This window comes from Halictus rubicundus, chromosome 16, assembly GCF_050948215.1.
Source record: "Halictus rubicundus isolate RS-2024b chromosome 16, iyHalRubi1_principal, whole genome shotgun sequence".
Classification (NCBI taxonomy): domain Eukaryota; kingdom Metazoa; phylum Arthropoda; class Insecta; order Hymenoptera; family Halictidae; genus Halictus; species Halictus rubicundus.
The window spans coordinates 10,555,582-10,581,738 of NC_135164.1; the positions used below are offsets into that span (position 1 = coordinate 10,555,582).

A 26,157-nucleotide genomic window follows, 5' to 3' on the forward strand; every position below is an offset into this window, starting at 1 on the left:
AATGCTCGTGTAGCACAGTAAGTTCTTTATTAGATGCCATTGAAATAATACAAATTCTAGAGTACTTTAGTACTTACACTGAAGCAAACGTAATGTAACTTTATTATAGAAAGCCTTTAATTTTCGAACGTATACAAAACTAAATAAACTATGTATATTACAACCTCTTTATCGAAAAGACAATCGTTTCCTATAGACTCTTTCTCTCTCTCTCTCTCTCTCTCTCTCTCTCTCTCTCTCTCTCTCTCTCTCTCTCTATTATGCTAATCGTCGAATAGAGCGGCGATTCTTAAAATTGCACGTTGCATGATGTGCAGAAAAACAATCTTGCGATGCGTTAAATAAATTTCTTCACCATATACTCCTATGTATATATATATATATTTTTATTTGTTACATTGGGTGTAATGGGCAAACGTTTGTCCGCCAGCAATCGAATGCCAAGTTATACAAACATCTAGTACTGTTATATTATAATTAAAATGAGATAATTAGCGACGTAGTTGTTAAACTTGTTAGCTCATAAATAATGATAAACGGACAGATATAAATAAATATCTTTATGATATCTTACGCTATGTGTCGGACAGGAATTAGCATCGAAGGGAACGAGAAGTTTGCCCATTCCCGAGCTCTACTTGACAAGTTGAAATTGTTGGAAATAAACGTGAAAACGGTATCGGTTGGTTAGTCGTTACATATTTGGTTCCGATAGCCGATTACTCGAAACGTTCGCAAAATCTCGAAAGGCTCGCTCTCGAAAGAATAAACTATAACGATTAAAAAGGTAAGTTGGTTAATTCAAAGCGGTGGATGTGAGAACGGCGACTCCCCTCTCGTAAAAACTGTGAGGATCTTGACTAGGAGCAATATTTAAGTCGACGGTAAAGAGCAACTCTGTACGTGTGCTGTTGAGATAAACCGGCAAGGATAGCTTTCCTATGCGGACCTCGTCGGTGGAGGATCGTATCCACCTCAACATGGTAACTGGTAAATCGGTCATGATTGTCGAAGTCAAGTACAGCTGGTTATCCTTGCACTGTGCTCCTTGCAGCTTCAAGCCAGTCACAGCGAATGAACAGTCGTCGGTTGCGATGTTGTCGCCATCCCCTATAGTCACGTCCAATTGAAGCTCCTCCAGGGACCAACTGTTTGCCTGCGCTATGCACTGTCTCGTCGCCGTTATGTATGCCTCCGGGTTCAATAGCCCTCCGAGCCAAACGGGGAAACTCTGAAAATTGTAGGATCGTAACGAGCAATCGTATAATAATGGTAATCCTGAGAATCGTAAGAAAATTCTCTCGAACCTTGATCTCTTTGGCTCCACCTTGGGACACTAGCCGTGAAACTTCTTGCAGTTGCGACACCCTGTGACTAAAGTCCGTGATCCACTGTATCACTGTGCATCCTCTTGGAACGGTGTACCGCCTCCAGCCACCCGGTAAAATTCCTTTTACCAGTTCCGATAACATGGTTCTATGATAATTGGTCTGTTTCTTCTTACCCTACGCGCGCGCGCGCGCGCAAACGGAGAAGAGAACGGGCATGATTAACTACAAAGTCCATTGATAAACAGAATGGAATAGACTAGACTGGAATAGAATAGCGAATACCTGACAAATTAGAACAACGTCTTCCAAATCGTGTATCACGTCTTGCAGCAACTTGGCGCCGCTGTTCACTTCCCTCTCAAAATATCTGTAGAGCGGGTCCTTGATGTTCTCGACGGTTCTCCTTAGGGTCGGCAGATTCTTTGGAAGCAGCTGTAACCAAGTCGAGGCCGAATTGTGCAACGTCCTCATCCACGAGGGTCGCCCGTCCGCCTCTGCCTCCCTAGGCGTGTCCAAAGACTCCTCGTTCGAATAGGCCAATTCGTCTTCGTCTTCCAGCTGCTGCATCTTCAACAACTTGGACACCAGATCCGTTCCTCTGGTGGTGAGCAGCACTTTCTCCGCGTTGTTCGGCAACCCGAGCCAAGAGGGTGTCTGCCTGTCGGACAAGGACTCGATCCATTTGAGAAAATGGTCCCTCCTTGTGCCGTCGGGCATGGTAATGTGTCTCTGGTTGCTCTGTAAAGCGTCGATGTTGGCGACCAGCGCAAAGTCGGTCTCGAAGGACCTCGGTGTGAACAGTTTCCGAAGGAAAGAAGCCAACAATCGCTGGTCAAAGTCGTTGTCGATCTTGCCGCCGTATATGCATTGAGAGAGCAGCGTGACCAACGCGTCCCAAGGTACCTTTTCCGGGGGCAAGTTGGTCCTTCCCATCGCGGTGGCCTCGATCCAGGTGTCGAGAGTGTCGCAGGCGACTCGCAGATCGCTCTCGTTGAACTCGTAGTGCTTGGCCCAACCGAGGGGCGCGTACCGTAGACGTTCCTGAACGATAGCGTGGAACCACGCGAGCAAAAAGTAGAGCCGGGCTCTCTCGTTCGGCGCCTTCATCATTCTCGAGGCGGGCACGGTGCTGAACGTTCTGAGGAGGTTCGCTCTGATGCCTGGCGGTGGCTCGAACACGAATATTCGGCCGGCTCGGAGAAGGTTGACCGGTACCTTCGGGCTGATCTCCATGGTCAGGAATAATCGGAAGCTGGCGTGCGGCTGCAAACTGTGCAGCTTCTTCTCGAGCTGCACCAACCACTGCGGCGCCAGGTGGACATTCTTGAGCAAGACCCATCGGCCGGCCTTGACGGCCATGTTTATAGCTCGGTCGGCCTGATTGAACCCTTCCGTGGAGCCGATCGCGATGCTGGCTATCTGTTTGCCCGACTCCGCGGCCAGATCGTCGACCCGACCGGAAGCGTCGAATCCAGGCACCGAGCAAAGCAACGCGGGCACGGTGGCCTTCAGCTCGTTCTCGACAACGGAGGCAAAGTCGAGTTCCGCTTCGGCCGCGGCCATGAACGATTCGCCCAACGCGGACGTGATGACCAAGGACGCCGCGGCAATCACGCGGTCCGGTCGGAACGCTTGGATCACCAACAGCTGGTGCATAGCCGTTCCCGTCGGCGTCAGCGGCTTCTCTTCGTCCCAGAGTTTCGGCACGCAGGTCTCCGGAGTCGGCGATTGCATCCACGCGTTGAACTCCTCGTTCTCCTGGATCTTCTCGGCGAGTTTCTTGAAAGCGGGCAGCCTCAGGCTCAATCGCACCATTGCCTCTTGCTGTTCGGAGCTCAGGTTCGACAGATGGGGTCCGCGAACGTTCAGTACGCCCTCCTTACCGCGCAAGAAAAATGTGAATTCGCTGTCGTACGTCGACTCGGCGGCGATTCCCTTCAGATGTATTCGACAGAGCAACAACGCGAAAGTTAGTCTATCGATGTGCAGCATTCCGCGCGCGATCCGCTCGTAACAGGCCGAGAACAAGTTGCTCGTGATCACCGACAGCCTTTGCGTGTAGTCCGATAGATTCGACAGTCTCGGGTTTTGGCTCAAGACGGACGTGAAAACGTCCAAGAACATCTTCAACGAGTACTGATAGAGGAAGTGCACTTGGTTCAAACTGTCCATGGTAAAGTACATGTTCGAGCAGGCTTGGGACAACGGCATGTACTGTTGAGAGACCGTTTCTATTTCCGCAATTACCTTGTCCGTCTCTTCGACTTTCTTGCTGATGTCGGCTGCCTCTTGCTTCAACGTTTCCAGGGTCGTTATCACGGAATCGTCGTCGAGGATCTTTCCTTTCGCGTCGTTCAGCGCCTGCAGCAACGATTTCTCGAGTTGTCGGAGTCGCAAATGGAACTCGCCCTGCAATTTCAGCAGGTCCGATCTCTTCTCGTCGATGTCTGGTCGTTCGGCCTTGAGCACCTGGTTCAAACACTGACTCTGCAGCGAGCTTCTAGTCACGGTGAAGTTGACAAAGGTGACGCGCGAGCAAATATCCGGTGGGAATTCGACGGTTGGATCTCTAGTCGACAAAAAGATGACGAACGACGGCGAGAGATCGATGTCCTGGTCGCCGAGGGTGATCAACACGCGTCCACCTGTTCTCCTCAGTTCTCTGTTTAGAACGGGATTCAATATAGGATCATAGTTTTCGACGTCTTGCACCAACAGAGGATTACCGAAGCGCAACGCGCTCTCGAGATTCTTCCTGAACGAGTCGTCCAAAAAGCTTGTTTTCGTAATTTTTCGATCCTTGAATTCGTTCATTATAAACTCGGTCGCCTGTCCGGACGGGTCTATGATCAACGGGTACCTATTGAATCTCTTCAACATGATGGCATTCTCGGTGCAAAGATCGTCCGTCGGCAGAGCGTTTGCCTGCCACCTGAGCCGCTCGTCGGGGTTCGATAGATACTCGGTTCTCGCGATGTCCGGTCGGAATTGCAGATTGGCTAGTTGCAAATGTTGGCACCAAGTGCTGAATAGATTTTGTCGGTACTGAAAACAGAACGGAACAAATCATGAGAACGCGTAATCTTGAATATCCTGTCTTCATTATCATTATCATTATCATTATCATTATCATTAGTATTATTATCGTTGCGTTATCCATGCTTACGTGCTGATCGAAATATCCAGCATAAGCCAGAAAAGCGGACGATAATAGAACGTCTCCGATAATGGTGGACATTTGGCTCTTGAAAGTCTCGCTGGTCGCCTCCCAACGTTCCCTTTCGATCACCAAAGATTTCAGCAACGCTATAGAACGGTCCACCTTTGCTTGTACACTTTCCAAATCGGCTTTAATGGCCTGTGCTTGAGAAATCAACTGAGCATATTCCTCTTTGTACGAGGCTATACTTTGTTCCATTTGAGCGATCAAATTTTTCACTTCTTCGCCCTTTTGTTTGTTGGTCTCGGCCTGTCTCTCCAGAGAATAGAGCTCGTCTCTGAGTGGCTCGACGCGCTTCAACATGTCCGCGTATTCGATCTGAAATTCGGTCGAGTTCAAATTAGTATTTCTATAGATAATCTAATGTGTCTGTAAATTATAAAAGAAGAGAACCAATGTTGTGTCGAATAGAGAGGAAAATGTATGGTCGAAACTCTGGGACGCATTACCTGTGCGGTAGCCCATTTGACGAGGGGTCCGCAAGCCAGACTGGCTCGGTTCACTTTTTCAAAGTTATAGTCAGGATTGCTCAAGTAGCGACTCTTCATCTTCTCTCTCACCTCGTCCCTATACAAAAATATAGATTAGAGCACAGCCATTTAATGATCCTTACCCTAAAAACCTTATCACGGAATTATAGGTACACTTGGTTAACGAACGAACACCCCGAATTTTCAGTCGCAGTTTCATCGTTATAGTATTGCACACGTAACTTTTTCGGGTTAGTAACAGGATAGTAACGTTTGTCGTTTGCATCATGCTCCGAGTGGTAATTATTGTGCTTCGCGAATTCTTTCGAATGAATTTTTGTTTCGTAGATCTTTAGATCTCTAGATTTGAAATCGGCAAGCACAGAGATTATAAATTAGTTTGTCAGTACATTCGTGTAAGAACAAGTATTAGTGGTATACGAGTTAGCTCGCGACCTGCGTAGAACGTAGAATTGTCGTATCGGTCGAGCCGAGCATTCGGGAAACATGAATCGCGAATCGCCGATCCTTCCCGATCAAGGTCACGCAATTCGATCGTTCGTCGAGAAAATAGATGACACATTGAATGCATGCTTACGTAATATCCTCTGTACTGAAATTAGAGACGATAGTATTGATAAAATTGTCCCTCATGATGACAGCGCGGATAGATTTCCAGTCACTGGCATTTTCACCGAGCAACAAGCAGATAGATTCCAGCGCGACCTTCACGATAGCCGGCGGATTCGCCATGGATCGAACTTCGACTAAATGTTGTTTCTTTATCGATTTCACCGCTATACGGACAAACGAAACGAATTGTTTAGATGTGATTTACAGAGGGGAAAAAACGAGTGCGGGAATGGTGCAATTAGAGATAAGTTACAAGTTACAAGTTACAAGTTACAAGTTACAAGAGACAAGCTTCGTCGGGGGCTGCGCAACGGTATGTACCACGAGGACCTAGAATGTTATTTACAAAATAATATTGTACAGATATTTACAGCGAAATAGTCGATTCGAATGGTTTTCGCTGTTACCAGAGAATTCACATACATATACCCGTATAAACACGTGTAGGTTGGTTTACATTTTTACACAGGCAAAAGATAGACACATGTATGCGAAGCGGTTATTCAACTCGTTTCTGCCTCGACAAGTTCCCATATAATTCCGAGTATCGGACATTCAGCAGATCCTAGAGAATTATTTCCTTACGTGATGGCCTCCGTGTTAAAGTTGACGATGGTCGGTATGAAACTATCCTTCATAATGACGGCGCGAATCTGTTTCCAGTCGGTCGCATTTTCCTCGAGCAACAGGCATATAGATTCTAAAGCCACCTTTACGATGCTGGGCGGATTTGCCATCGAGCGAATTTCGACTAGATACTGCCGCTTAATCCCCTTGACAGCTACACTCAGTGGAAATGTTTCAGCGCAACGTAGCACGCGTTTCTCAACGTACACATGTAGTCGTACGTGTAGCATTGTAAAATATATATATATATTTTTTTTCTTTTTATAATGTAACGAACGAAGGAACGGACAACGATCGCAGAAACGCTCGACGCTGCGACTTTCTGCGATAGTCGCCATAACGGACAACCGTAAAAGAGAAAAAGAAAAAACAGAAAAAAAATGTGCGACAGCGTCGACACGCTGTACCTACCGTTTTGCGCGTCGATAACGGCCGGCTCGACTTGCGCCAGATCGGCCATCACGTCGTCTGTCTTTTGATTAATGGCGATCGTTTGTAACGCCAATTGTTGTTGAATCTCCTGACTCTGTAGCTTCTTCATCTCTGCCTCTTGCTGATCCATGATCATTTGTTTCAATTTCGCGTTGGCGGCTTCGTTCTTGGCGTGCAACTCCTACAAACGAACAAACCTCCATCAGTGAGAACGAATCTTGTTACAGATCGATAGATACCCGATCGAGAGCGTTCACGGGGGTCAAGATTTTACCTGAGACTTGATGGCCAAGCTCTTCTGCATCTCCTCGACTTGTTCCACGGTCTCTGCAATTTTACTTAGGCCAACGTTTAGATGCAACTGTTGCTCCTCCAGATCGCTCCTCTTCTCCTGATACAATTTCACGAAATGGTTGATAAAGTCGAGATAATGACGCGGCGTGATCGCCATGGTCCTGCTGCCCCGTTTCGCGAGTCTGGCGTTAGCCTTGTGCAAGGTTTGATGCACGTAGACGCACGCGTTGATCACGGCGTCTCTGTGCGACGGCTGAGCCGGTATCAACGAGCAGACGGACGGGAAAAAGTCGGGGCATTTCCACACAGGCCTCTCCAAATCGACGCGACTGGTAAACTCTTTGCCTACTTGGAAGAGCGCGTTGTCGGACCAATCGCCGAACCAGTTCAACACGCATCTGTTGAAGAGGGCGGGAGATGTCGCGGCCCGATCTTTCAGTCCATCCGTGCTCGGATTCATCGTGAAGACCACGTGCAAGTTCTTCATCACTTGACCGGTGAACCACTTGTACAGCTCCTCGTTCGAATCCAACATTAATCCCTCCCGTTGCGCTCCTTCTTTGCACTGCGTCATCAGCGTTGTATACTCGTCACCTTCGAACAGTCCAGGCACCTCGCCGTTCGCCAGCAACGTGTTCATACGCTCGAGAAACCCGGAATCCAGCACATTCGACTCGTCCAGTATGAACGCTATTTTCTCATCTTTGCAACCAGAACGTCTCAACACCTGACGCAAATCCTCGTCAAAGTCTTCGCCGGTGTACTTGTTGTGCACCTGTCGAAACGAAGCCAGCATTCATATTCATTCATTCGACTCGAAACGTTTTACCGTATGCGTTAATAGCTTTGAACAGATTGTTCGAGCTTGAGCCCATACCTTGATTTGGAATATCGACAAACCGTTCATCCACGCAACAAATCTAGACAGAGTCGTCTTACCAGCGCCAGAGACACCAATCAGCAGTAAATGTCCCTGAGGCTGTCGGAAGATTCTGTCGATCCGTAGAACGTGTTCCAGAACTTCGTCGAACAGTACCAACGGCACGTCCAATTCCTCTTCGTAAAAGACTTTTAGTCTTGCCCTGACATAGTCGCGTAGCTCTTGCCGGTTAACCGGCACGTAATCCTTGGACAACCAGTTGCTGTATAAGATGGGTCTGGCCAACGCTTTCTCTCGATCGACGCTCATAAAATGTTTCATGGCGACTGTATCTATGTTTTTGTTCGTCCAGGCTCTTTCGGAATCTTCCACCAGCCTGTCTTGGAAGAGGCGAAGAGCCTCGTGAGCCCACAATCGTACCAGACCTTCGACCGACAAGTTGTCGAGAGGTCTGATCGCTTCGCAAATTCCGCGCACCCATCTGGTCATTTCGCGGGGAGAATAAACGTAATGTGGTTGCATGTCTTGAGTAAATCTCTCTTGCGAAGCTAGATAGAATTCTACCATCGCGTTCGTCAAAGGCTCCGCGTAGCCCCTCAGCGACGGCGTTAGTCTGAAACGTTAAACGAGCGTTAATTTTAGGTCGAAAGCTTACAAGTTTTTCTTTATTAGTTTTTTCGTGTCGAGTCGAGTCGTGTCGAGTTGGGAAGAATTGCCCTTACCGAAGCATGGCACGCGTGAATGTGCCATAGATCTGTTTCAGAGAAGTCTCGCCAGGATAGTCGACGTAGATCACCGGAACGTGTCGCAGGAATCGGTGACTCAGAGGTTTTCTGCCCGGATCTGTGGGAGGGTTGCAAGCACCGACAAATTGAATTCTTTCCAAAGTGACCCAAGCCTGATCGCTGGTTCGGTAAAAGCCTCTGTGCTCCACAAGTTGTCTCAGGAACGAGATTACGCGCTGGGTCCCGTAATTATCCATATCGGGTAGATTGATCTCGTCGCAGAACAGAACCAGCCATTTGCCCAGTTGTACCGGAGAAAGAACCACGCCGTTTGGAGTCTTTCGATACTCGCAGTAATGATCGAACGTCTTCAGTAGCAGTTCCGGAGTGGTGGCCGACGAAAAGTTTAGTCCAACGACTTCCATATCGGGTAGTGCTCGCAACGCCGAGAAAAGAGTCATCGTTTTACCGGAACCCGGTGGTCCGCAAAGCACTAGAAACGAAAATGTACACCTGTATAGTCTGTTTCTGGTTTAGATAGTTTCGCGTGTATGCAAACTAGTACTACACAAGTGTATAAATATATTCGTCGGATTGACGTATTACCGATTGGTTTGTGTTCTGCTAACCACGTGTACAGCAGACTCTCGTGCCTGACCGTATCCAGAGTCGGCACAACAATGTCCGGACTGGCGACTTTGTGCGTCTCGACTTCGATCTGGGGAACCTTGTTGCTCCACGGCAACCATTCGCCGTGAATACTTACTTCAAAGTCTATGATCGGGATGTTGTTCTGCGACGGCAGAGGTACGGTCGTGATAGACCGAACAAAGTCTCCCGAGTCGGATCGAACTTTGAGCTTGGCGTCTCCAGCGAAACTCCAGAGCAAAGCGTATATCAAACATTTTGGCATGTAACGCTCCAGTTGTTCGCTCGGCAGTGGAAAATCTGTGTGCGCGTGATTATATTGCAGCACGTTACGCACCGATTGGTTCAACATGGAGAACAGAGAGCTCAACGCTCGCAGACGCGTGAAATCCATTATGTGCTCTTGCTTCATGGCGTACTCCAAGCATCTGACGACCATGCCGTCCGGAGCAAAGTAGCTCTGCAAGATGCTGGCTACTTCCCTCTGCACCGAGAGTGCCGGAGACACAGAGTCCTCTTTGTCTGTCGCCTTCTTGTTCAAGTTGTCCTCTTCGCCGTCCTCGAGCGGAATGTTTCTTAGTCGCAACATGTAGTTCTCAAATATCATTTCTGTGGAGAGCACGTCTTCGGAGAACCAAACCATACCGCAACGAGACACGGTGGCCAACGTTGCGTACTTCAAGTCTTGTACCTCGAACATCACCCTGACATTTGGCGGCAAACTGAGTCGCTCGCCGTTCGGCAGGGTTAACAATTTATTGTCGTCCAGCACGGAGTTCAGGTTTTCGACCCATTCCGGATCGACGTCGCCGTCGAATATGATCCATTGTCGTTTGTTTATCTCTCCTCTGACGTTATCGATAATCTTTCGGAGAATGTGCGTAAACAGACCGTCGGTCCATTCGCGTGTGTTCGGATCCAATACGCCGTACAAAGTCTCTTTGCTGATCGCCTTGGGATCGATCACATGCGCGACTCCTTCCACCCCCTCGAATCGCTCCAAAGCTTTCAAGAGTACCTTCCATGCCATCGTTTTACCGGAACCGCTGGGTCCGACCATCATCAGCCCGTGATTTAGGTTGCAGATTTGATATAGTTGGAGCACCTAAACGAAACTATCGTTAGCATACTGTCGCGGGGGCAACACCGTGACAAGGACACGCAAGCGACAATGAGAATCGTGTGAATTTACGAGGCTGGATACACGTACATATGTATGTATGTATGTATGCGACACCTAATCACCTATATAATCACAGTTTTCTTTTTTCCTCACCTTTCCTAGCCAGGTCCCACCGACTACATCCTGAGAGTGAGAGTGCGTACAATAAATATAGTTTATTCATTAAGAACACATCTTCCTTATAATTTTGTACCAAACAAAAAAAAAAAAAACAAACAAAAAGAGAAAAAGAAAAAACAGGGACAGGGAGAGCGGTGGTGGTAGTGTAGTGTAGTGGCAAGGGAACGAAAATACAATTATCACAAAATTACTTTCGCTTTGTTCGCTTCTACCGATTGATTTCGTGCAATTGTATCCGATTTGATGGAGGCGAATTTGGTGCTGGTACAATGATTATATTATCGTAAACTGATCGAAAACTATGTCGAGCAACGACAATTACCTTCTCTTGCCATGCGCCACCTTGTTCGTCGCCTTCGCCGCAAACAAGATACTCCTCCATGCACACCTTCCTGATTTGATCTTTCAGTCCTGAAACGGTGCGTTCGATTCGTGAGAAAAACATGGATTATTCCGACTGGACGAGATTGAAACGTACGAAGCGCAGAGCGCGCACACTATACGATTACCTTTCATCTCGGCTCGAGTATAATTCACATTCGGGAACACGTCGTTCAATAGACTGAACAGCAAAGGAATATCCTCGGCGACCAACTTTGGCACCATCGTCTCGCAGACGGACTGAATAAGGATTTCTTGTTCCGGCAGATTTTCAGCGATCGATGCCTCGTCGATGTTTGTCTCGCCACGGTTCTGCATGCCTTCCTTGATCTTTTGTATGCGATCGCGTTTCACATTACCGGCGGAGATCAGCACCGACTTTAATGCTCGAAGACCGAAATCGTAGTGGGACTGATCCGAAAGTTGTTCGTCGCACAGTCTATTTAGAACGTGATATTTTAGTAGGTATCAGCGAGATAATATTTGAATAATTCACGACTGAAATCCTAAAGAACGGGGCTTGGCTTACTTGAAGAACGGCACAATCTTGCATGCCAATTTTTCAGCCGATCTGAAACCTTGGCTGAAAAGCATCACTTCGGCGATCAACTGTCTGTCCGGAGTAGTCATGGCCAAAGATCTGAATAATTTCTTGAGATTGTCGGGAAGATTCGATCGTCCGGCATAGCCGGGATTCATCGTGATGAAGATCGCCATGTCCGTCGATACTTTGACCTGTTTGCCGACCAGCTCCACGCAAAGGGTTCCTTCTTTCTTTCCTTCCATTTGACTCTTCAATGCTTCCTGAATGGTTTGCACTTGTTGAGAGACAGCCGAGAGCATACGCTCCTCTAGACGATTGAACTCGTCGAAGCAACCCCATGCACCGACTTGGCAGAGACCGACAAAGATGCGACCCATGGCCTAGAAGAGGAAAAAAATAAAATGAAGGAACGCGTACACAAGTAATTGCTGCTGTAGGCAAGAAACGTGTAGATAAATGTTTGCGATGGCAACTGCGGAAAAGGAAAAATTCCGTTGCTGCAACAATATATACATGTATACGGATGTAACGGGGACAGGCAAGGGGGTTCTTTCTTTGCCTCGAAGCGGGTTGGAGGGTGTTACCTGAAAGTCGAAAGTCTCGTCGCAGTTGAAGACCAGCACAAATCTTCCCAGCTGATGGCCCAGCGCCTTGACCGACTCGGTTTTGCCTGTTCCAGCCGGTCCGAACGGGGAGCCTCCGAGTCGTGCTTCCAGAGCCTGAGTCATGGTCAAGTAGCATCTGTCTGTCAGAGGAGTCTGTACCAATCTGTCCTGTACTCCCAAGTACTCGAAGCCGTAGAAGAATTTCGCGTTCGCCATGTGTATAGTGAGCTGTTGCAACACCTCCGTCTGCCTGGGGTCAAAGTAGAATCTCATCTCGCAGAGCCACTCGAACGCTTTCGGATTCGAGACCATGTTCGCGATCAACCTCCTCGTTACGGTACGTTTGTGCACAAACTCGTTGATCAAGTGTTCGAGCTTCTTCCGCCTGAGGGGAGGCTGCTCTTGCAAGACCGAGTCCGCCAACACGTTCAGGGTACCCTCGACCTGCGTCAAGACTCTTTCCAAAGGGACTTTGGTCGGGTCGGTTTGCGCTTCGTGCAGAGCCGCCTCGACGTCCTCCGACCACAAGATTTGCGCCGCCAACACTATGATTTGGGCCTGGTAGTTGTCGCACCAGGTCATGAACGCTTGCGGATTCATGTTGCCGTCTTTGAATTGTTTGATGTCTTGGACCGCCCGCGCGAGACTGGACGCCAGCGTGACCCTCATCTCTTTCTCGACGAGAGTCAACCATTCGTTGATCTTCGGGTGGTCGACGGTGGACACCGGAGTTTGGAATAGCACCTCCTCCCCTTCCCTCGAGGCTATGCCGGTGATCACGGTGTTGTCTTCGTTGAGTAGAATAGCCGCCACACCGGCAAACATCTTTTTAAAGTGTTTCTGCAGTCTCGCTACGTTCTTGCTGTTGCCGATGATCTCGAGGAGATCCTCGTCGCCAACAAAGTAGAATCGGGGGAACGAGGTGCGTTCCCTCTCGAGGTACTCGCCCAAAGCTTTCTGAATCTTTCCGAGCAGATCGGCCAAACGCTCGAGAGCCCTCTGCACGCCAGGAATGTTCAGAACGTCCATGACCATCGGGGATTTCGATACCTTTTTCATCAAGCCGAGAAACTCGGAACTGATGCTGTGGAACCGCGAAGTTTCGACCGGCAGCAGAGTCTTGATGTCGGCGCTGCCCGAGAAGATGCCCTCCAGGTAAACCCAGCGTCTCTGCACGTCTATCCAGACGTCGAACAACGCGTTGATCCTATTCAATTTCTCTTCCCAGGTCAACGCTTCCTCCTCGAACACTTTGTAGTACGGCGACAGCTTCATCGCGGCGACAGAGTTGATGTGCTCTTTGACCTTGTTGAAAAGATCGTCCCAGCCGCGTATCAACTTGCATTTGTTCTGATAATTGATCAAATCCAATTCGTAGGTCTGCCAGGACTCGCGAACTTGCTTCAAGAACTCTTCGAGCGCCATTTCGCCCTGCGCCACGAGGATAATGTCTTTGACTATGCTCTCGTTTTTCTGAAGATTCACGTCCCAAACTTGGCCGAGGGTCAGCTCGCTCAACACCCAGTTGACCCGGAGCTGTTTCGTCAGCTGTTTCCAGTGTCTCTCTTTGAGCGCGTCCGATTTCAGCTCGACGATCAGCATGTTCACCTTCGTGTAACTCTGCAGCATCTTCTTCACGTACTCGTAGGAGGAATACTGCCTGAGCCTGGCCGGCAACTCTTTCAGTTGCGCCATCATCGTGTCCAACTGTTGCCGCAGTTTTCTCGGTTGCACGGAGAGCCACGGTTTCTCTCTGGTTTCGTCGATCTGAGCCCATATCTTGGACAATTCCGACCAGACGCCCCTCAAGTCCTGAAGCTCTTCGAAGACGACTTGCATCCTGTCCTCGCTGGTGGAAACGCCTCCGGGTTCTTGTAGCTCCAGAGCTTCCTTGGCCTTGGCCACGTTGTCTCTCTCCTCTTTCAACCGGGCGAACTTGCTCTCGAACAGCTGCAGCTGTTGAAGCGCCTCGTCTGGCCGCAAGTGACCCTCGACAGGCTTCCCTCTTTCCCAATCGGTCAAGAAATCGGTGGTTCTTATCTCGACGGCCTTGTCCTCGGCGACGATCTTCATCTGCAGCGACGCCACCTGCGTTTGTATGCTGGTGTCCTTCCTCTTGAGTATCTCGTTGAACGCCCCCCATTCGCCCTCGATGTTGTCGACGTGCAGCCAAGAGGATGGGAACTGGAACCTTTGCCGCTCCAGTATCCTCTGACCCTCGCGATACACGTCGACCTGTTTCTCCCAAGCTTTCATTTTACGTTTCAGAGACTGGACGTACGTGATCAGTCCGACCGCGTCCGACGTGCTGGCAGCTTCGATCGACTGTTGCTCCAGACCGCTTCTCGACTTGGACACCTGCGAATGGAAGCTCGCCATCTCGTTGCCGAGGAGAGTACCGAACTTGCCGAGCGTCTCCTTGTGCCACGAGTCGTATTTCAACGACACTTTGCTCTGCACCTTCGCGTAATCGATTATCACAGGGCCAAACTCGCGTCTGGTGTCCGAAGTGTCGAACGTCGTCCTAGTTTTCTTGATGTCGTTCAAACATTTCATCCACAAGTTGATATTCTCTCCGAGCTTTCCGTACAAATTGTCCGGCTGCAGGTCCCAAAGCGCCTGATACCGCAACCACTGGTCCACGTAATCGGCGACGTCCTTCATCTTGGACTCGACCGCTTCGTAGGCCGCTTCCAACGGTTGCTTCCCAGAGGGCAGTTTCGTAAGTAGATTCCGGTATGTAGCCGACTCGGGTTTTTCCAAGCCGACTTGGTATCTCGAACTCTGGAGACGAACTTGAGACGTGACGATGGCTTGCCAGGCGAACAGTTGCTGCATTATCTGGAACCTCGCGTCCTCGATGCTCGGATACAGATACATCGTTTGATTCGTGATGCGAACCTCGTGAATCTGATTCTGAATTTTTGGATCGCCGCCGGGTTTGTGCGTAGGTTGAGACGGAGCGTCCGTGTCCATGCTCAAGTCCACCTCCTTCTTCTGGCCGGTGAGCGCGTCGGTCCACGCTTTGATCCCGGCCTCCAACCGGGCCGCCAAGTTCTTCTCCACCTCCTCGTCGAGCCTGGACACCCAGATGTTCAAGTTTGAATAGTTTTTCAGGGATAGCTCGTCCACGGCTTTCTGGATCTTCGAGAGTATATCGGCGAACGTGTTCGCCGAGTACGGACAGGTTTCGATGGAACGAACGTCGACGTCTAGTTGCTCTTCGACCACCACAAGGTCCTCCACTTTCTCTTGGAACGAAACCACGGCATCGGACAAACGTTGCACGTACGGATCTAGTTTGTAACTTTCCCAAATTAGACCGATTCCCTGTTAACGAAACAGCAAATATTTACAATTACACACAGATGCAGTTCAGACGCAGTAGGGATGCTGCTGAGACGCTGCTCACGATCAGATGGAGAGTCGCGCAGTTGCAACTAATAAAATCTTACCTCGCAAAAAAGCGATAGCACGTCGTTGCGCATTCCAGCAACCAGCGGTACGATGCTGGCCTTATCCTCGATCTAAATAGAAATATGAAACGTTATCGGACACGATCGCTTCGAAATTACACCGACGCCAGTAAGAATACCAATACTGTTTGTACAACGTAAATTACAATTTACCATTCAATGATGTACATACAAAAGATGCAAACAAAACTTTCACATGTTCATAGCAAATCCTAAACAAAAAAAACTTGAAATACGTTGAGTCCAGTCGAGTCGATACGATACGTTACGTTACGGAAACAGAGAAATACAATATGTCACCATATCGATTACAAGCAACTCTCAGAATATGCGGATCGTCTAACTTTTCAAATGCAATTCGCAACTGAAGAATCGTAACGAAATTCAACTTGGAGCGGGAAATGATATTGGCGGGGACTTGACAAGTGTTTAGCGATGGACGAGCAATCGTCAAATTAGAAATCTGAAAGCCTTGAAAAACACCGGATCTCGTTTGAATATCAAACCAAACAATGATAAAAATTGATGAAAAATAATCGATAATTTCGTTTTGTTGCTCTTCTTCCTTTTCCCCGTAGGTAACCGCAAGTTACCTACCAATTCTTCGATTTCGAACAAATTTAAGCTAGTTTCTCCCGGTTATTCATTGTACTAAAACAAAATCATGTTGCAGTACAGATTGTTCTACGAGAGCTAAGCAGGCATTACATTAATTCGCATAAGTAGGCAAGATGCATAATTCCTGAAAGCATCATACATGACTACCTTCAGTGCGGGGCAGTGGGAACTCCGATTGGTAAGCTAAACATGTTGGAGATCCAAGAAATTAGAAATATCGATATAACTATAACAATATATACCCTTAAACTGGCACTATTCCCTAATATTTTCTATTTAGTTAGATTCGATATTTTCAAAGCGTCGAATGACTTTTTTGATAGAGTAGGTCAATAATAATCAGAATCCTGATGCAGAAACATAGAGAAATAGAACAATTAGTTTCTACGGAACGACGGACTCTCTTTAAAAGTTTACACGAACTTTCCGTTTAGAACTGTTTCACCGAATATACGAATGCACAGAACAAACACGACACGTTACCTTTTCGAGCGTCCTCTCGTAAGTTCTGATGCTGTCGATCAGGCTGATCGCGAATGGGTACAGCTGATTAGCTTGGTGCGCTTTGTTTACGATGGGCAAAGGTACGCGAAAACCAAGATTTCGCAGATTTCGTACTTCCTTGGACAACGTGATAATCTCTGGGAGAAAATTCACTTTCAACTTCAATACGTTCCCACGACCCGTGCGCGATCGTACATTTTCTATCGCGAAAATTCTTCCGGTAACACCCAGACTTCTCTGTTGCACTTTTCGTGCCCAATCGTTGAAAATTTCCCTGGTCGACAATTTCATACGAAAACTATCCCCATCCGCTTTCAATTTTTGTCCTTCGATGTGACTCTCCCATCCTTTTCCTACAAAAAGAAACAAGAGGCATCAAGAAACGAGAATCATTGGAACATTTTCCGAGATATACGAACACCAGTTTCATGTATATACAAATACGCACCTAATACGTCTTCGACCCGTTTCAAGTACATCGTAAGCTGGTAATCTATTTGCTTCACCCAAATGATGGAGCCTGCGACGGGAGGTAGATCTCTGACTGTACTCATTTTACAGCATTTGCTTTGTGCGTATTGGACCTAATGATTATAGTAGAAGTAGTAGTAGTAGTAGTAGTAACAACAACCTAAAAGTAGTAGATAATATTGTTTCGTTGTACCTTGAACTTTTCGTGTAAAGCTTCGATGTCATCTTTCACTCTTTGTATCAGTTGCGTTTGATATTCTCTGATAGCGCCGCGTATGTGAGGCCTGACGAAAAGCGCATTGAAACGTGAAAAAATTCGAAACATCTCGTTCGCATTCTTCGCGGCACCCAACTGATCCCTCAGATGTGCTGTAATCCTCGCCTCGACCCTTTCTATGCGCTCCTCGTATCTATGAACAGCAGCTTTCCAAGATTCTTGACCCTCTTTGCTGATGTCGAGACAGTCAATTTCTTTCACATTTTCGTACGCTAGATTGACTTCGCTGATCGCGTTCGCATCCGCAGCGTCGAAAGCGTATTCGACTTTTACGTTGTCGGTATCGGGAGTTTCCATTGTTGTGGTGTTGTTACTTTGGACAGTAGGTCTAAGCACGCGAACAATCACCGTTCTGAGCTGTTCGTGTTGCAGACGGAAATGACGCATATGTTCCATTCTATTTTCCAACTTTTTATGTGTCGGTGAAACCCTCCACAACATTTTTATATGTTCATCGCGTTTCTTTTTAACAAGATCTCTCAACAATCCAGTCAACTTTTCGTATTCCTCGTCCCAGGTGTTGAACACTTCGAAACATTGTCCCATTACTTTTTCAAACTCGTCGAATGGAATGTGCATCAATCTCCTAGTGCCCAACACTTTCAGAAGCTGCTGTCCTAGATCCCTTGAGATGGCTTCCATCAATCTCAATGCTCTTTGAATAGGATATTTTGTGCTTCGAATTTTTCGAAAGTGAATGAAGATTTGCTGAACGCTTGTTTCTATTCTTTCGAGTTCAGTGGCAGATAATAGATCATTGATGGGAAAATCTTTCATTAAAGGATTATAATCGTTGACGGTTGCCAACGCTTGTTGCAGGCCAGTGTCCGTGTCGAAACTAACGGTCGCGTGAAATCTTTTTCCATGCTTCAGTATATCCAATGTTAAGGAAATTTCGATGCTTTCTCGTTTCTCCTGTATTCGATGTAACGCTCTTTCCAAATTCAACCAAAACGAAATCTCCTGAAGAGCAGTGCCCGATTCTGGGTCGCGATTCAGTTTAGTAACCTAGAACCAACAGATTAACGATGTGTATATATACCTGTATGCTCGCGTGTAGCGCAAGACGTATCAAACTACCGATTACTTACCTTTTGGATTTCTTTTATCCATCTGTTAACGCCGTTTTGCAGTTGGTTCAAAAATGTAGAGTCTTCGACTTTATCGCCAAAATCTGCCACTTTTGGCTTACGATTTTCTTCGATGCATTGTTTAATTACTTGTGCCACAACTGGATGAATTTGTAACGAAATTTCTGGAATATCTATATTTTGCTGTAAATGCAACAATCCCATCTCCAATTCTGCTATTTTCTTTTCAACCGTCGGTGCCATTTTATCTCCGTCTCTATCGGCACGACCAGTCTCTTTTACATAGCTTTTGAAATACGGTGCTATAGTTTTACTTATAGCGTGCAATGTTTCGTAAGGTGGCCCATCCGAAAAGGTAACTAAACGTAATTGAGAATGAATGGACTTGTCAGCTTCGACTATCGTTCCCCGTTTTGTTAAAACTAAGGAGGCCATTTTAGTGTTAGTGAAATGTATCTCGTTCGATATATACAAAACAGAATTCTCTTTCTCTTCGTCGCCTTCATTGCTGTCTTCTTCTAAAAAAAAATATCAGATTAAATCAAATATAATATAATATCCTGAGCATCTACAGTGATTTCTCTATATATGTCGGCAATGCCTGAATGATAAACGTCACGGAATTATCCCCACTACCGCGGGGTATATCCCGTGAGGGGACACGAAGCTCGATAGGCCTCGGACGCCGAGGAGTGTATACATAATAGGGCTCGGGTATGTCTCTTGGACGATACACGACGCTGGCAAGACTCCTGTTGTTGACATATATCGAGAATTCACTGTAAATACAATAAGTTACTAAATAAGTATCAAGCAAAATAATCTAGCAAACAACCCCTTGAAAAACTATTATCTATCGTCTATTAAAATATACTCCACTTATCATGGAAATCGATATGCGTGACGCGCGTGGATTTTATTTTCATAATTTCTCTGTGAAATATTTAGTCGCAAACGAAGAAATGTGAAAGTGAAACGATAGTCGATGCGTAATATTGCGCACCGGCACAATTTTCACAAGTTGCATCGCGATATATGTACGTATGTAAGCACGTATATAGAAAAGGAGAATAGATTCGGAAAAGAAAAGGATGCGATGCGTTCGTTGGATGTCCCGGCTATATTAAAGAATGAGTCATATGGAAGGTAGATGTAAATGAATCGGGCAAGTGGCGAATAGCACATTAGTTTTCAGTATACGTTTCCGTTGTCGCGGTTTGATGTACCGTTGTATCGAAAGACCGCAATGGAGGATATCGCGAGAGGGCAGAGTGCAAAATTTCCAACGGCGAGGCGGTTAACGATTTATCGTGTATCGCGTATCGCCTATTACGCTTACCTTTGCTGGAACTTCTTTGTATGTAAAGCGCCCACACCTGAGAATCGCTTAAGAATTTTCTAATACACTCTTGGTTGTTCTTATCTTCGAAAGCAGAGTTGAACGCGGGTGGTAGCACATCTTCGTCGGGTAGCAGGACCATTATTACTTTCTTTAAATAATTGGCAAAGTCCCAATATCCTACCACTATAATGATTTGAGACTCCGGGGATGGTTCCCCGGAGCCGTCCAAGGAGTCGCCCATCCCGCGGCAATCGGTATCGCAAAATATTGCAAATCTTGAGAATCTTGAGCGGGTGATCGGTCGACCCCCGCTCTCGGACCAACTGTCACACGCACGCACACGGCCGACGGACGATGACGATCTATACGAGACATAGACTACAACCTACAACATAGAACCACGATTACATTATATATATATCAACGATTTTCCAACGATAGCGCCACTTTCGAATCCGTTGCTCCTCAATGTTCCCTATTTTATCGACTGTTTCGGCTCGTTTATATGTTCCCTTTCTTTGCGAATCGTTCCCATGCTTTGCGTTTATTATATGTCCGTATATGTTTCTTATATATATGTATCTCGTTCTCGATACAATGTCAATGTTACGATCATCATGATCATAACGGACACTCACGGAACGAAAAACCAGAATAAAGATTTTTTCCAGGAGTGGCAGTGGTTATTTACTAAAGTAATGTTTTTCGATGTTAATAGTTTAAAGGGACCCGCGGATCCATTTACTAAACCGCAAATCGTTGGTAGTTACAGTATCAACGGTGACAACGACTATTGCAGTGATTTATCGCAACTAAAATATTACAAGGAACCGAAAAACGTTTACTTTAACCTCGATGACAATCCACCAACGATATCAAACTCGGAATTGGAAAATGAAAAATTGGATTTTTTGTTGCGATGGATGTCAGAAAACTTTGATCAGCTTAAAGTGCATCATTCGAGTAATCCAACTGAGAGATGGTTTGCTACTTTGTCGAAATGAACTAGATTCGCGAAAAAGATCATTCAACTATTTAGTCGAGAATATACATGTGTTCTGTTGTTAGGCTAGAACCAGAGATTGTTTGCTATCGCGGCCTATTAACTACTTTGTTTTCCACACCGTACGATACGGAAGGATGGATCGTGTGCGCATCAAAATTTAAAGGTACAATATATTTATGTGGTTTCGATTCTGATGCAAAAAAACTACGAGTATCCAGAGAAACTAATTATCAAAAGAAATGTAGCTCTTGGGGTCGTAAATTTGAACAGTACATGTTAGCAGGTGCGTAAACAAAAAAGAAAACGAAATTTTTTTATTCAAATGTTTATTCGTTGCAAAACAATTGACATTTTTTTATTAAGCTGTACGTTCCGTTAGATTCACCTTTCGAGGACCCAGATTTATCTATTCCTCTAAATGGAAATGGTTACCTTTGCTGTATGTTTAAATCTGCGTTCGGTGGTACAGCTCTCCTATACGGTGCCGAAATAGATGGTATTCGTTCGTCTCATCGGATAACAGATACATCGATAGGAAAAGACATTGAGCTTATAGAATTGAAAACGATAAGTCTGAGAGCTATTACTCGCCACGGTTATATAAAATATAACAGAGCCAACTCAATACTGAAATGGTGGCTCCAAAGTTATTTGGTGGGTATACCAAGAATCGTATGCGGCTGTAGAAACGATAATGGTGTCGTCACAGAGATACGCGAATATAAACTGACTCGATTGGAAGAAGGTTTTAAGGTAATCAAACTGTCTATTTGTCTTCAACTGGACGTGTACTTTAAAATGAAATAGTTTTGTCGCCATTACAGAATTGTTGGGACTTTGAAACGTGTTCAAGTTTTCTCACCGCATTTCTAGAACGTATGAAGGCAACCGTTGTGCGTGATTACAGCGAATGCATTTATAAATTCACTTACCACCCAGAAAGAAAAACCATCAAGGTTGATGAATTAAAACCTACTCCAGACTTGGAATACACATTTTTACATTTGTGGTACATTGACGCAGTGAAACGACACTGTGAAGCGTCTTAAGTTATGACGTTTGATTTGAAATAAAAACAAACACAAATAATACGAATAATTTCAGTTTATAAAACAACAAACGGGTAACAATAAAATTGAATGCCGTAATTTACATGTTATATTTGGCGAGTCATATTGTCCAATGACTCGTGACTATATGTATATATAGTATACACGGTGTTCCCTTGTTAATATTACGAGTTTTCTCCTGTTTCAACATGTATCTTGACAGGCTAACCTTGACAGGTATAATACGAATCTGACTTATCGTTAGATTAGAAGCAAAGTTTCTAATTAGAACAACTTGAATAGTTTTAACAGTTTTCACCATAGATTTGCTTTATTGCAGACATTTCTTTATGAGACATAGGCTGTAACATTAAGCCTGCAACAGGTGGATCCAGTTCCAAGTCTCGTAATTCATTCACTTTTATTTTGAGATTGCTTCTTAACTTGTTAATTTCGATGTCGCATTCTGTCTGATCTGAAATACACACATTAGAAATAGAAAGTTGAATATACTATTTATTCGATGGAAATATAAATAGAAAGCGAAGAAACGGCAACCTTTTGCAAGTAATTCCTCTGCAGTTTTGGATGGCATTTTAAACAGCAATGGTCCTAGGGTTACCCAAGTTTTCTTAGATTTTTGCTTTTGCAGTGCTCTCATTCCAACTCTATCGTCGTTTCTTCTTATGTCCAAAGCAATTATTTCTTGCCGATCTGTGAGAATTTCACCTGCTTTTTCTTCTACCAATTCTATGTGCTTTAATGCTTTGTCATGGTCTAAGTTGATCTGCAACAAAAACAATGTTTCTTTGAAAATAGCGTCATTTCAACAAGAACGTTTCTCTAGACAAAAGGAAAACAGTAAATAAGTATAGTTCACTTACACATTTTACAGTGATAGCAAATATAAAAATTACGCCATATTCAGTCTTTAGAGCGGAATGGAATATTAATTTGTAATTGTAAAAGTCCTAGAAGTTATTTTACGATAAAGCGATACGCAATACTCTTTCCTTTCTAACTTCTCTATTTAATAATTTTTCCCTATCTTTCTTCTTGAAACATTTCTGTTTGGAAGATTTAGTATCGTTTACCGCTGCAGGATCTCCGGGTTTGAAGTGAGTTACTCTGTATTCTTTTTCGCTTGTTTGACCTAATCCCTTTCTATCGTTTTTTAGACAAGTTTTAATAGGATACTTTATTCCTTTTCCAAATGGGCCAAGACCAACTTGTTCGTCCCATCCAGTGTTTAGAAGCATTCGATAACCTTTATTTTGTTTCGATATACCGTACATGGCGTTTGATAATTTTGGTTTGGTATTGAATATGTGAAGCACAGATGTTTCGTGTTTCTCCCAAGTTGTACAATGAAAATTTACTTTACAAATTTCACAATAAAACCCTGAATTGTCTTCGGTTCGAACATTTATATTATCTCTTACGTCGAGCATTGTATCCTTGCGATTTGTTAAAGACTGTTCCTTCGAGTCTAATCTTGCACACGACAAAGTGTCGATATTTATTTTTGGATTACCAGTTTGTATCTTTGGAGAAATTTTACTACCTCTGGACTCTGTTTTCTTCTTTAGTAAAGCAACTATAGTTAAATAATTTTTTTTCAATGCTAGTTGCGCAGCAGTAAGACCAGATTTTTCTCTTGCTTCTCTACTAGCTCCCAAATTTAATAATAATTCTATGATCTCCAAGTGTCCACAATAAGCAGCCGACATTAAAGGTGTCCAACCAAAATCGTCCGTGGAATTAACATTTTCTCGCGTTACGTGTTTCGACAAGAACTGCAAGTCCTTTTGTTCTACCGCTTTCAGTATAGCGTTAATCGACACCGGTTCCTTCGGACACGGATATTTCTTGGTGTTTTCGTTGGAAATGACTGCATTTACTACTTTATTCTCTTGGACGACACCTCTCTTCTGTTTACGGTTCTTTTGCTCTTCCGTCGGTTGTATCGAATTGCTTGCTTGATTTATAATTTCTTCGTAAGCTTTTCTTGCCTCGCTCCCTTCGAATCCTAATCGGTAATGTTTCTTTTCTGGCCATATGTTGGGAACGTCATGGGATTCTCGAACAAACGCTTTCCACCGCGTCATATCGATATTGCATGTAGAAAAATTGTTTTGCTTCAACATTAACGCGGGATATTGCTCGAACGTTCGAACTTTCGAACTTGATTTTCATTTAATCAGTGATGTTTGTTTAGTCGAACGATTTCGACTGTTATCTGACAAAAAGCATTGTCTGTTTCACGAGTTTAGCTTTATTTCCTCGTAAAATGACGAGTCTTCATCGACTAATCAACTAATTGCTATTAACTGCAACGATCTATCAAGATGATATGTTCTTAATGTAAGATAACAATTACCTTCTGCAACATAGTCGTGGATTCTTATGTCGACTGTCTTCGTGTGAGATGCGACAACTTGGTTGCATCTGTACGTGTACGTTGTACAGGTTATACTCTTCTACTCGGTCACTTGGACTTGTATGGACTCGTATCACTGAAAGACTCGGAACAACAACTCGGAAAGCTGAGAGCAACTCTCTCGAGTGAGGTACGCCTCGTGCCTCGTGTAACGCGTGTAACGGTGAAAGCAGAGAGGAAATGAGAGTGCTCACGCTCGGGATTTTAGTGTCCCGGTATAGTGCTGCCTGCTACTCTAATTTTTAGCCTGGACCAGAACCTGCATCATTAGCAATAGAGGCTAAAAAGATGATGCAGGTTCTGGTCCAGGCTAAAAAGTTGATGTAGGTTAGTGTTCAGGATGCCTCCTCTGGGTGGCGCCACGTACATCTTCCGGCAGAATCTGCCCAGGGCCTAGCGGCCTAGCGGCCTAGGGGAATGGAATGGCGACACTAGTGCCAAACTCCCTACGAGTTGTGAACCCGTAGCGACGCGCGACGTGAACCGACGCGACGGCGCGGCGCGACGCAACTAATTTATCGTAAACTGTGAGCGGTAAGAACTAAGGTAAGAACCAAGATTGAAAAGGGAAAGCCAACTGGACAATGGAAGAGTGGGAAGGGAAGGATCATGACCGGGGTCTATCAAGGCTGTCGAGGTCCTCTCTTCTGGAGGATTCAGACGGTATCACAAGATTCGGTCCACAAAGAGGTTGAACGTATCGAAGCTTATATTAATAACAATTTCTCAATTTGACAACAAAATGTTTGAACCGTGCTCAATATGGAAAAGTTTGTATTCGGCACAGCAAACGATTTAACCCGGTGAATTTTTTATTTCACGGAAAAAACTGTTGCGTATGTCGACGTTTTGCACAGAATCGATCGATATACCGTAAAGAATAGACTAACACGGGTCCAACTATTCTTCGAATGCGGAAAACACGTTGATTTGCACAACGGGTCGATTTACCCGAGAGATCGTGTCCGTGTGTTACGTCAACGTTGACCATTATTTTCGACTGTTTTATGGATAACCTAACACCGCTGAAGAAACTATCGAGCTCGTTTCTTTTTTACGATAGTTTCATATCTTTTACTCTTGACAAAATTCTGAAATGTTCGCAATGTTTTCTGCAACCGTTCCAACATAAAGTTATTTCGAAGGAAGTGCCTGAAATTTTTGATCTAGAAAGTTTGTTTAATCTAGAAGGAATTTCATCGATTTTCTGATTCATCCCTGATTCGTATAATAATTGGTTTACGAGCGTGCGCTGAATCTATTTCAATTTCAAACAGTTTTTGGGTAGCTCTCGTAGCTACCGTGTTCCTCGTTCATCGTTCCCTGATACGATTCGAAATAGGGACTACTTATGTCATTAGCGCCCACGTGCGTGAAAGTCGCGAAAGACGCGAACAAGGTGCGTCAACGGTACCACGAGACGTTTCCAAGGATACTTTTGTTGTTTGGTGGACGATCTTGTACCCCTCTTCCTCTTACCTTTTTACTCTTTTATCCTCTTACCATTTCATGCTTTTACTCTTTTATCCTTGTTCTCGCTCGAAACGGAGAACGGGCTTGCGCTTTGAGTTGCTCCGCTTGCAAACGAAAAGAATAGGCGCGGAGCAAAGGAAAGTGCCGAGAAGACGTCGCATCTTCTCGACTTTGACTTTGAGTTCGGTGTCGTGTCGAAGCGACCCGTGACGTCTCGATTGGGGGCGACCGAGGAACGGTGGAAAAGGTTGAATCGTCGAAGGAGCGAAAAGCACGATATTAACAATAGGGCACAGCAGCGAGGACGAACAAGGACG

The 26,157-nt window shown here is 45.4% G+C and overlaps 3 protein-coding genes across 12 annotated transcripts; 1 reads left to right on the forward strand and 2 right to left on the reverse strand.

The window, feature by feature from the left end:
• Positions 1–10: 10 nt before the first annotated feature.
• Dhc64c (dynein heavy chain, cytoplasmic) lies at positions 11–20,226 on the reverse strand. Of its 7 annotated transcripts, none has more exons than XM_076801808.1 (23): positions 19,870–20,226; positions 18,531–19,045; positions 17,356–18,447; positions 17,140–17,275; positions 16,671–17,044; positions 16,335–16,370; positions 15,549–15,620; positions 12,073–15,423; positions 11,474–11,868; positions 11,073–11,383; positions 10,886–10,974; positions 10,537–10,566; positions 9,219–10,365; positions 8,610–9,105; positions 7,885–8,500; positions 6,988–7,782; positions 6,693–6,894; positions 5,620–5,818; positions 5,001–5,118; positions 4,498–4,869; positions 1,614–4,376; positions 1,308–1,505; positions 11–1,231 (listed from the first exon to the last, which is right to left on the reverse strand). In XM_076801808.1, the coding sequence occupies exons 1-23, from the start codon at positions 20,111–20,113 to the stop codon at positions 797–799; spliced, it is 13,986 nt and encodes a 4,661-aa protein (XP_076657923.1). In that variant the 5' UTR covers positions 20,114–20,226; the 3' UTR covers positions 11–796. The 7 variants fall into 7 exon arrangements, with proteins under 7 accessions (XP_076657923.1, XP_076657924.1, XP_076657922.1 ...); XM_076801809.1 differs by lacking the exon at positions 5,620–5,818 and adding an exon at positions 6,240–6,435 and having other exon boundaries at positions 18,531–19,048; XM_076801807.1 differs by having other exon boundaries at positions 18,531–19,048; positions 19,870–20,225.
• Positions 20,227–20,300: 74 nt separating this feature from the next.
• On the forward strand, positions 20,301–22,026 carry LOC143362033 (decapping and exoribonuclease protein-like). 2 transcript variants are annotated; one of them, XM_076801824.1, is made up of 5 exons: positions 20,301–20,429; positions 20,569–20,854; positions 20,941–21,161; positions 21,258–21,631; positions 21,703–22,026. In XM_076801824.1, the coding sequence occupies exons 1-5, from the start codon at positions 20,378–20,380 to the stop codon at positions 21,925–21,927; spliced, it is 1,158 nt and encodes a 385-aa protein (XP_076657939.1). In that variant the 5' UTR covers positions 20,301–20,377; the 3' UTR covers positions 21,928–22,026. The 2 variants fall into 2 exon arrangements, with proteins under 2 accessions (XP_076657939.1, XP_076657938.1); XM_076801823.1 differs by lacking the exon at positions 20,301–20,429 and having other exon boundaries at positions 20,500–20,854.
• Positions 21,968–24,520, reverse strand: LOC143362032 (p53 and DNA damage-regulated protein 1). 3 transcript variants are annotated; one of them, XM_076801822.1, is made up of 3 exons: positions 24,308–24,520; positions 22,486–22,714; positions 21,968–22,402 (listed from the first exon to the last, which is right to left on the reverse strand). In XM_076801822.1, exons 1-3 carry the CDS (start codon positions 24,317–24,319, stop codon positions 22,233–22,235), a joined length of 411 nt encoding a protein of 136 aa, XP_076657937.1. In that variant the 5' UTR covers positions 24,320–24,520; the 3' UTR covers positions 21,968–22,232. The 3 variants fall into 3 exon arrangements, 2 of the variants coding, with proteins under 2 accessions (XP_076657937.1, XP_076657936.1); XM_076801821.1 differs by lacking the exon at positions 24,308–24,520 and adding an exon at positions 23,829–24,294; XR_013083568.1 differs by lacking the exons at positions 21,968–22,402; positions 24,308–24,520 and adding an exon at positions 22,812–24,301 and having other exon boundaries at positions 22,575–22,714.
• Between the last annotated feature and the right edge of the window lie 1,637 nt (positions 24,521–26,157).

Excerpts from the sequence above, each read along its gene's own strand:
- Dhc64c (XM_076801807.1), bottom strand. The coding sequence starts at position 20,113 with ATGGGCGACTCCTTGGACGGCTCCGGGGAACCATCCCCGGAGTCTCAA. Across the intron at positions 11,869-12,072 it reads ACGAGACTTTCGACTTTCAG|GCCATGGGTCGCATCTTTGT; the intron begins GTAACACCCTCC and ends TTCCTCTTCTAG. Across the intron at positions 10,975-11,072 it reads TACTCGAGCCGAGATGAAAG|GACTGAAAGATCAAATCAGG; the intron begins GTAATCGTATAG and ends GCACCGTTTCAG.
- LOC143362032 (XM_076801821.1), bottom strand. The coding sequence starts at position 24,074 with ATGTTGAAGCAAAACAATTTTTCTACATGCAATATCGATATGACGCGG. Across the intron at positions 22,715-23,828 it reads TCGTCCAAGAGAATAAAGTA|ATCAACTTAGACCATGACAA; the intron begins GTAAATGCAGTC and ends TTTTTGTTGCAG. Across the intron at positions 22,403-22,485 it reads AGAGGAATTACTTGCAAAAG|ATCAGACAGAATGCGACATC; the intron begins GTTGCCGTTTCT and ends TGTGTATTTCAG.
- LOC143362033 (XM_076801824.1), top strand. The coding sequence starts at position 20,378 with ATGTTCCCTTTCTTTGCGAATCGTTCCCATGCTTTGCGTTTATTATAT. Across the intron at positions 20,430-20,568 it reads TTTGCGTTTATTATATGTCC|TAATGTTTTTCGATGTTAAT; the intron begins GTATATGTTTCT and ends TATTTACTAAAG. Across the intron at positions 20,855-20,940 it reads AGTAATCCAACTGAGAGATG|GCTAGAACCAGAGATTGTTT; the intron begins GTTTGCTACTTT and ends TTCTGTTGTTAG.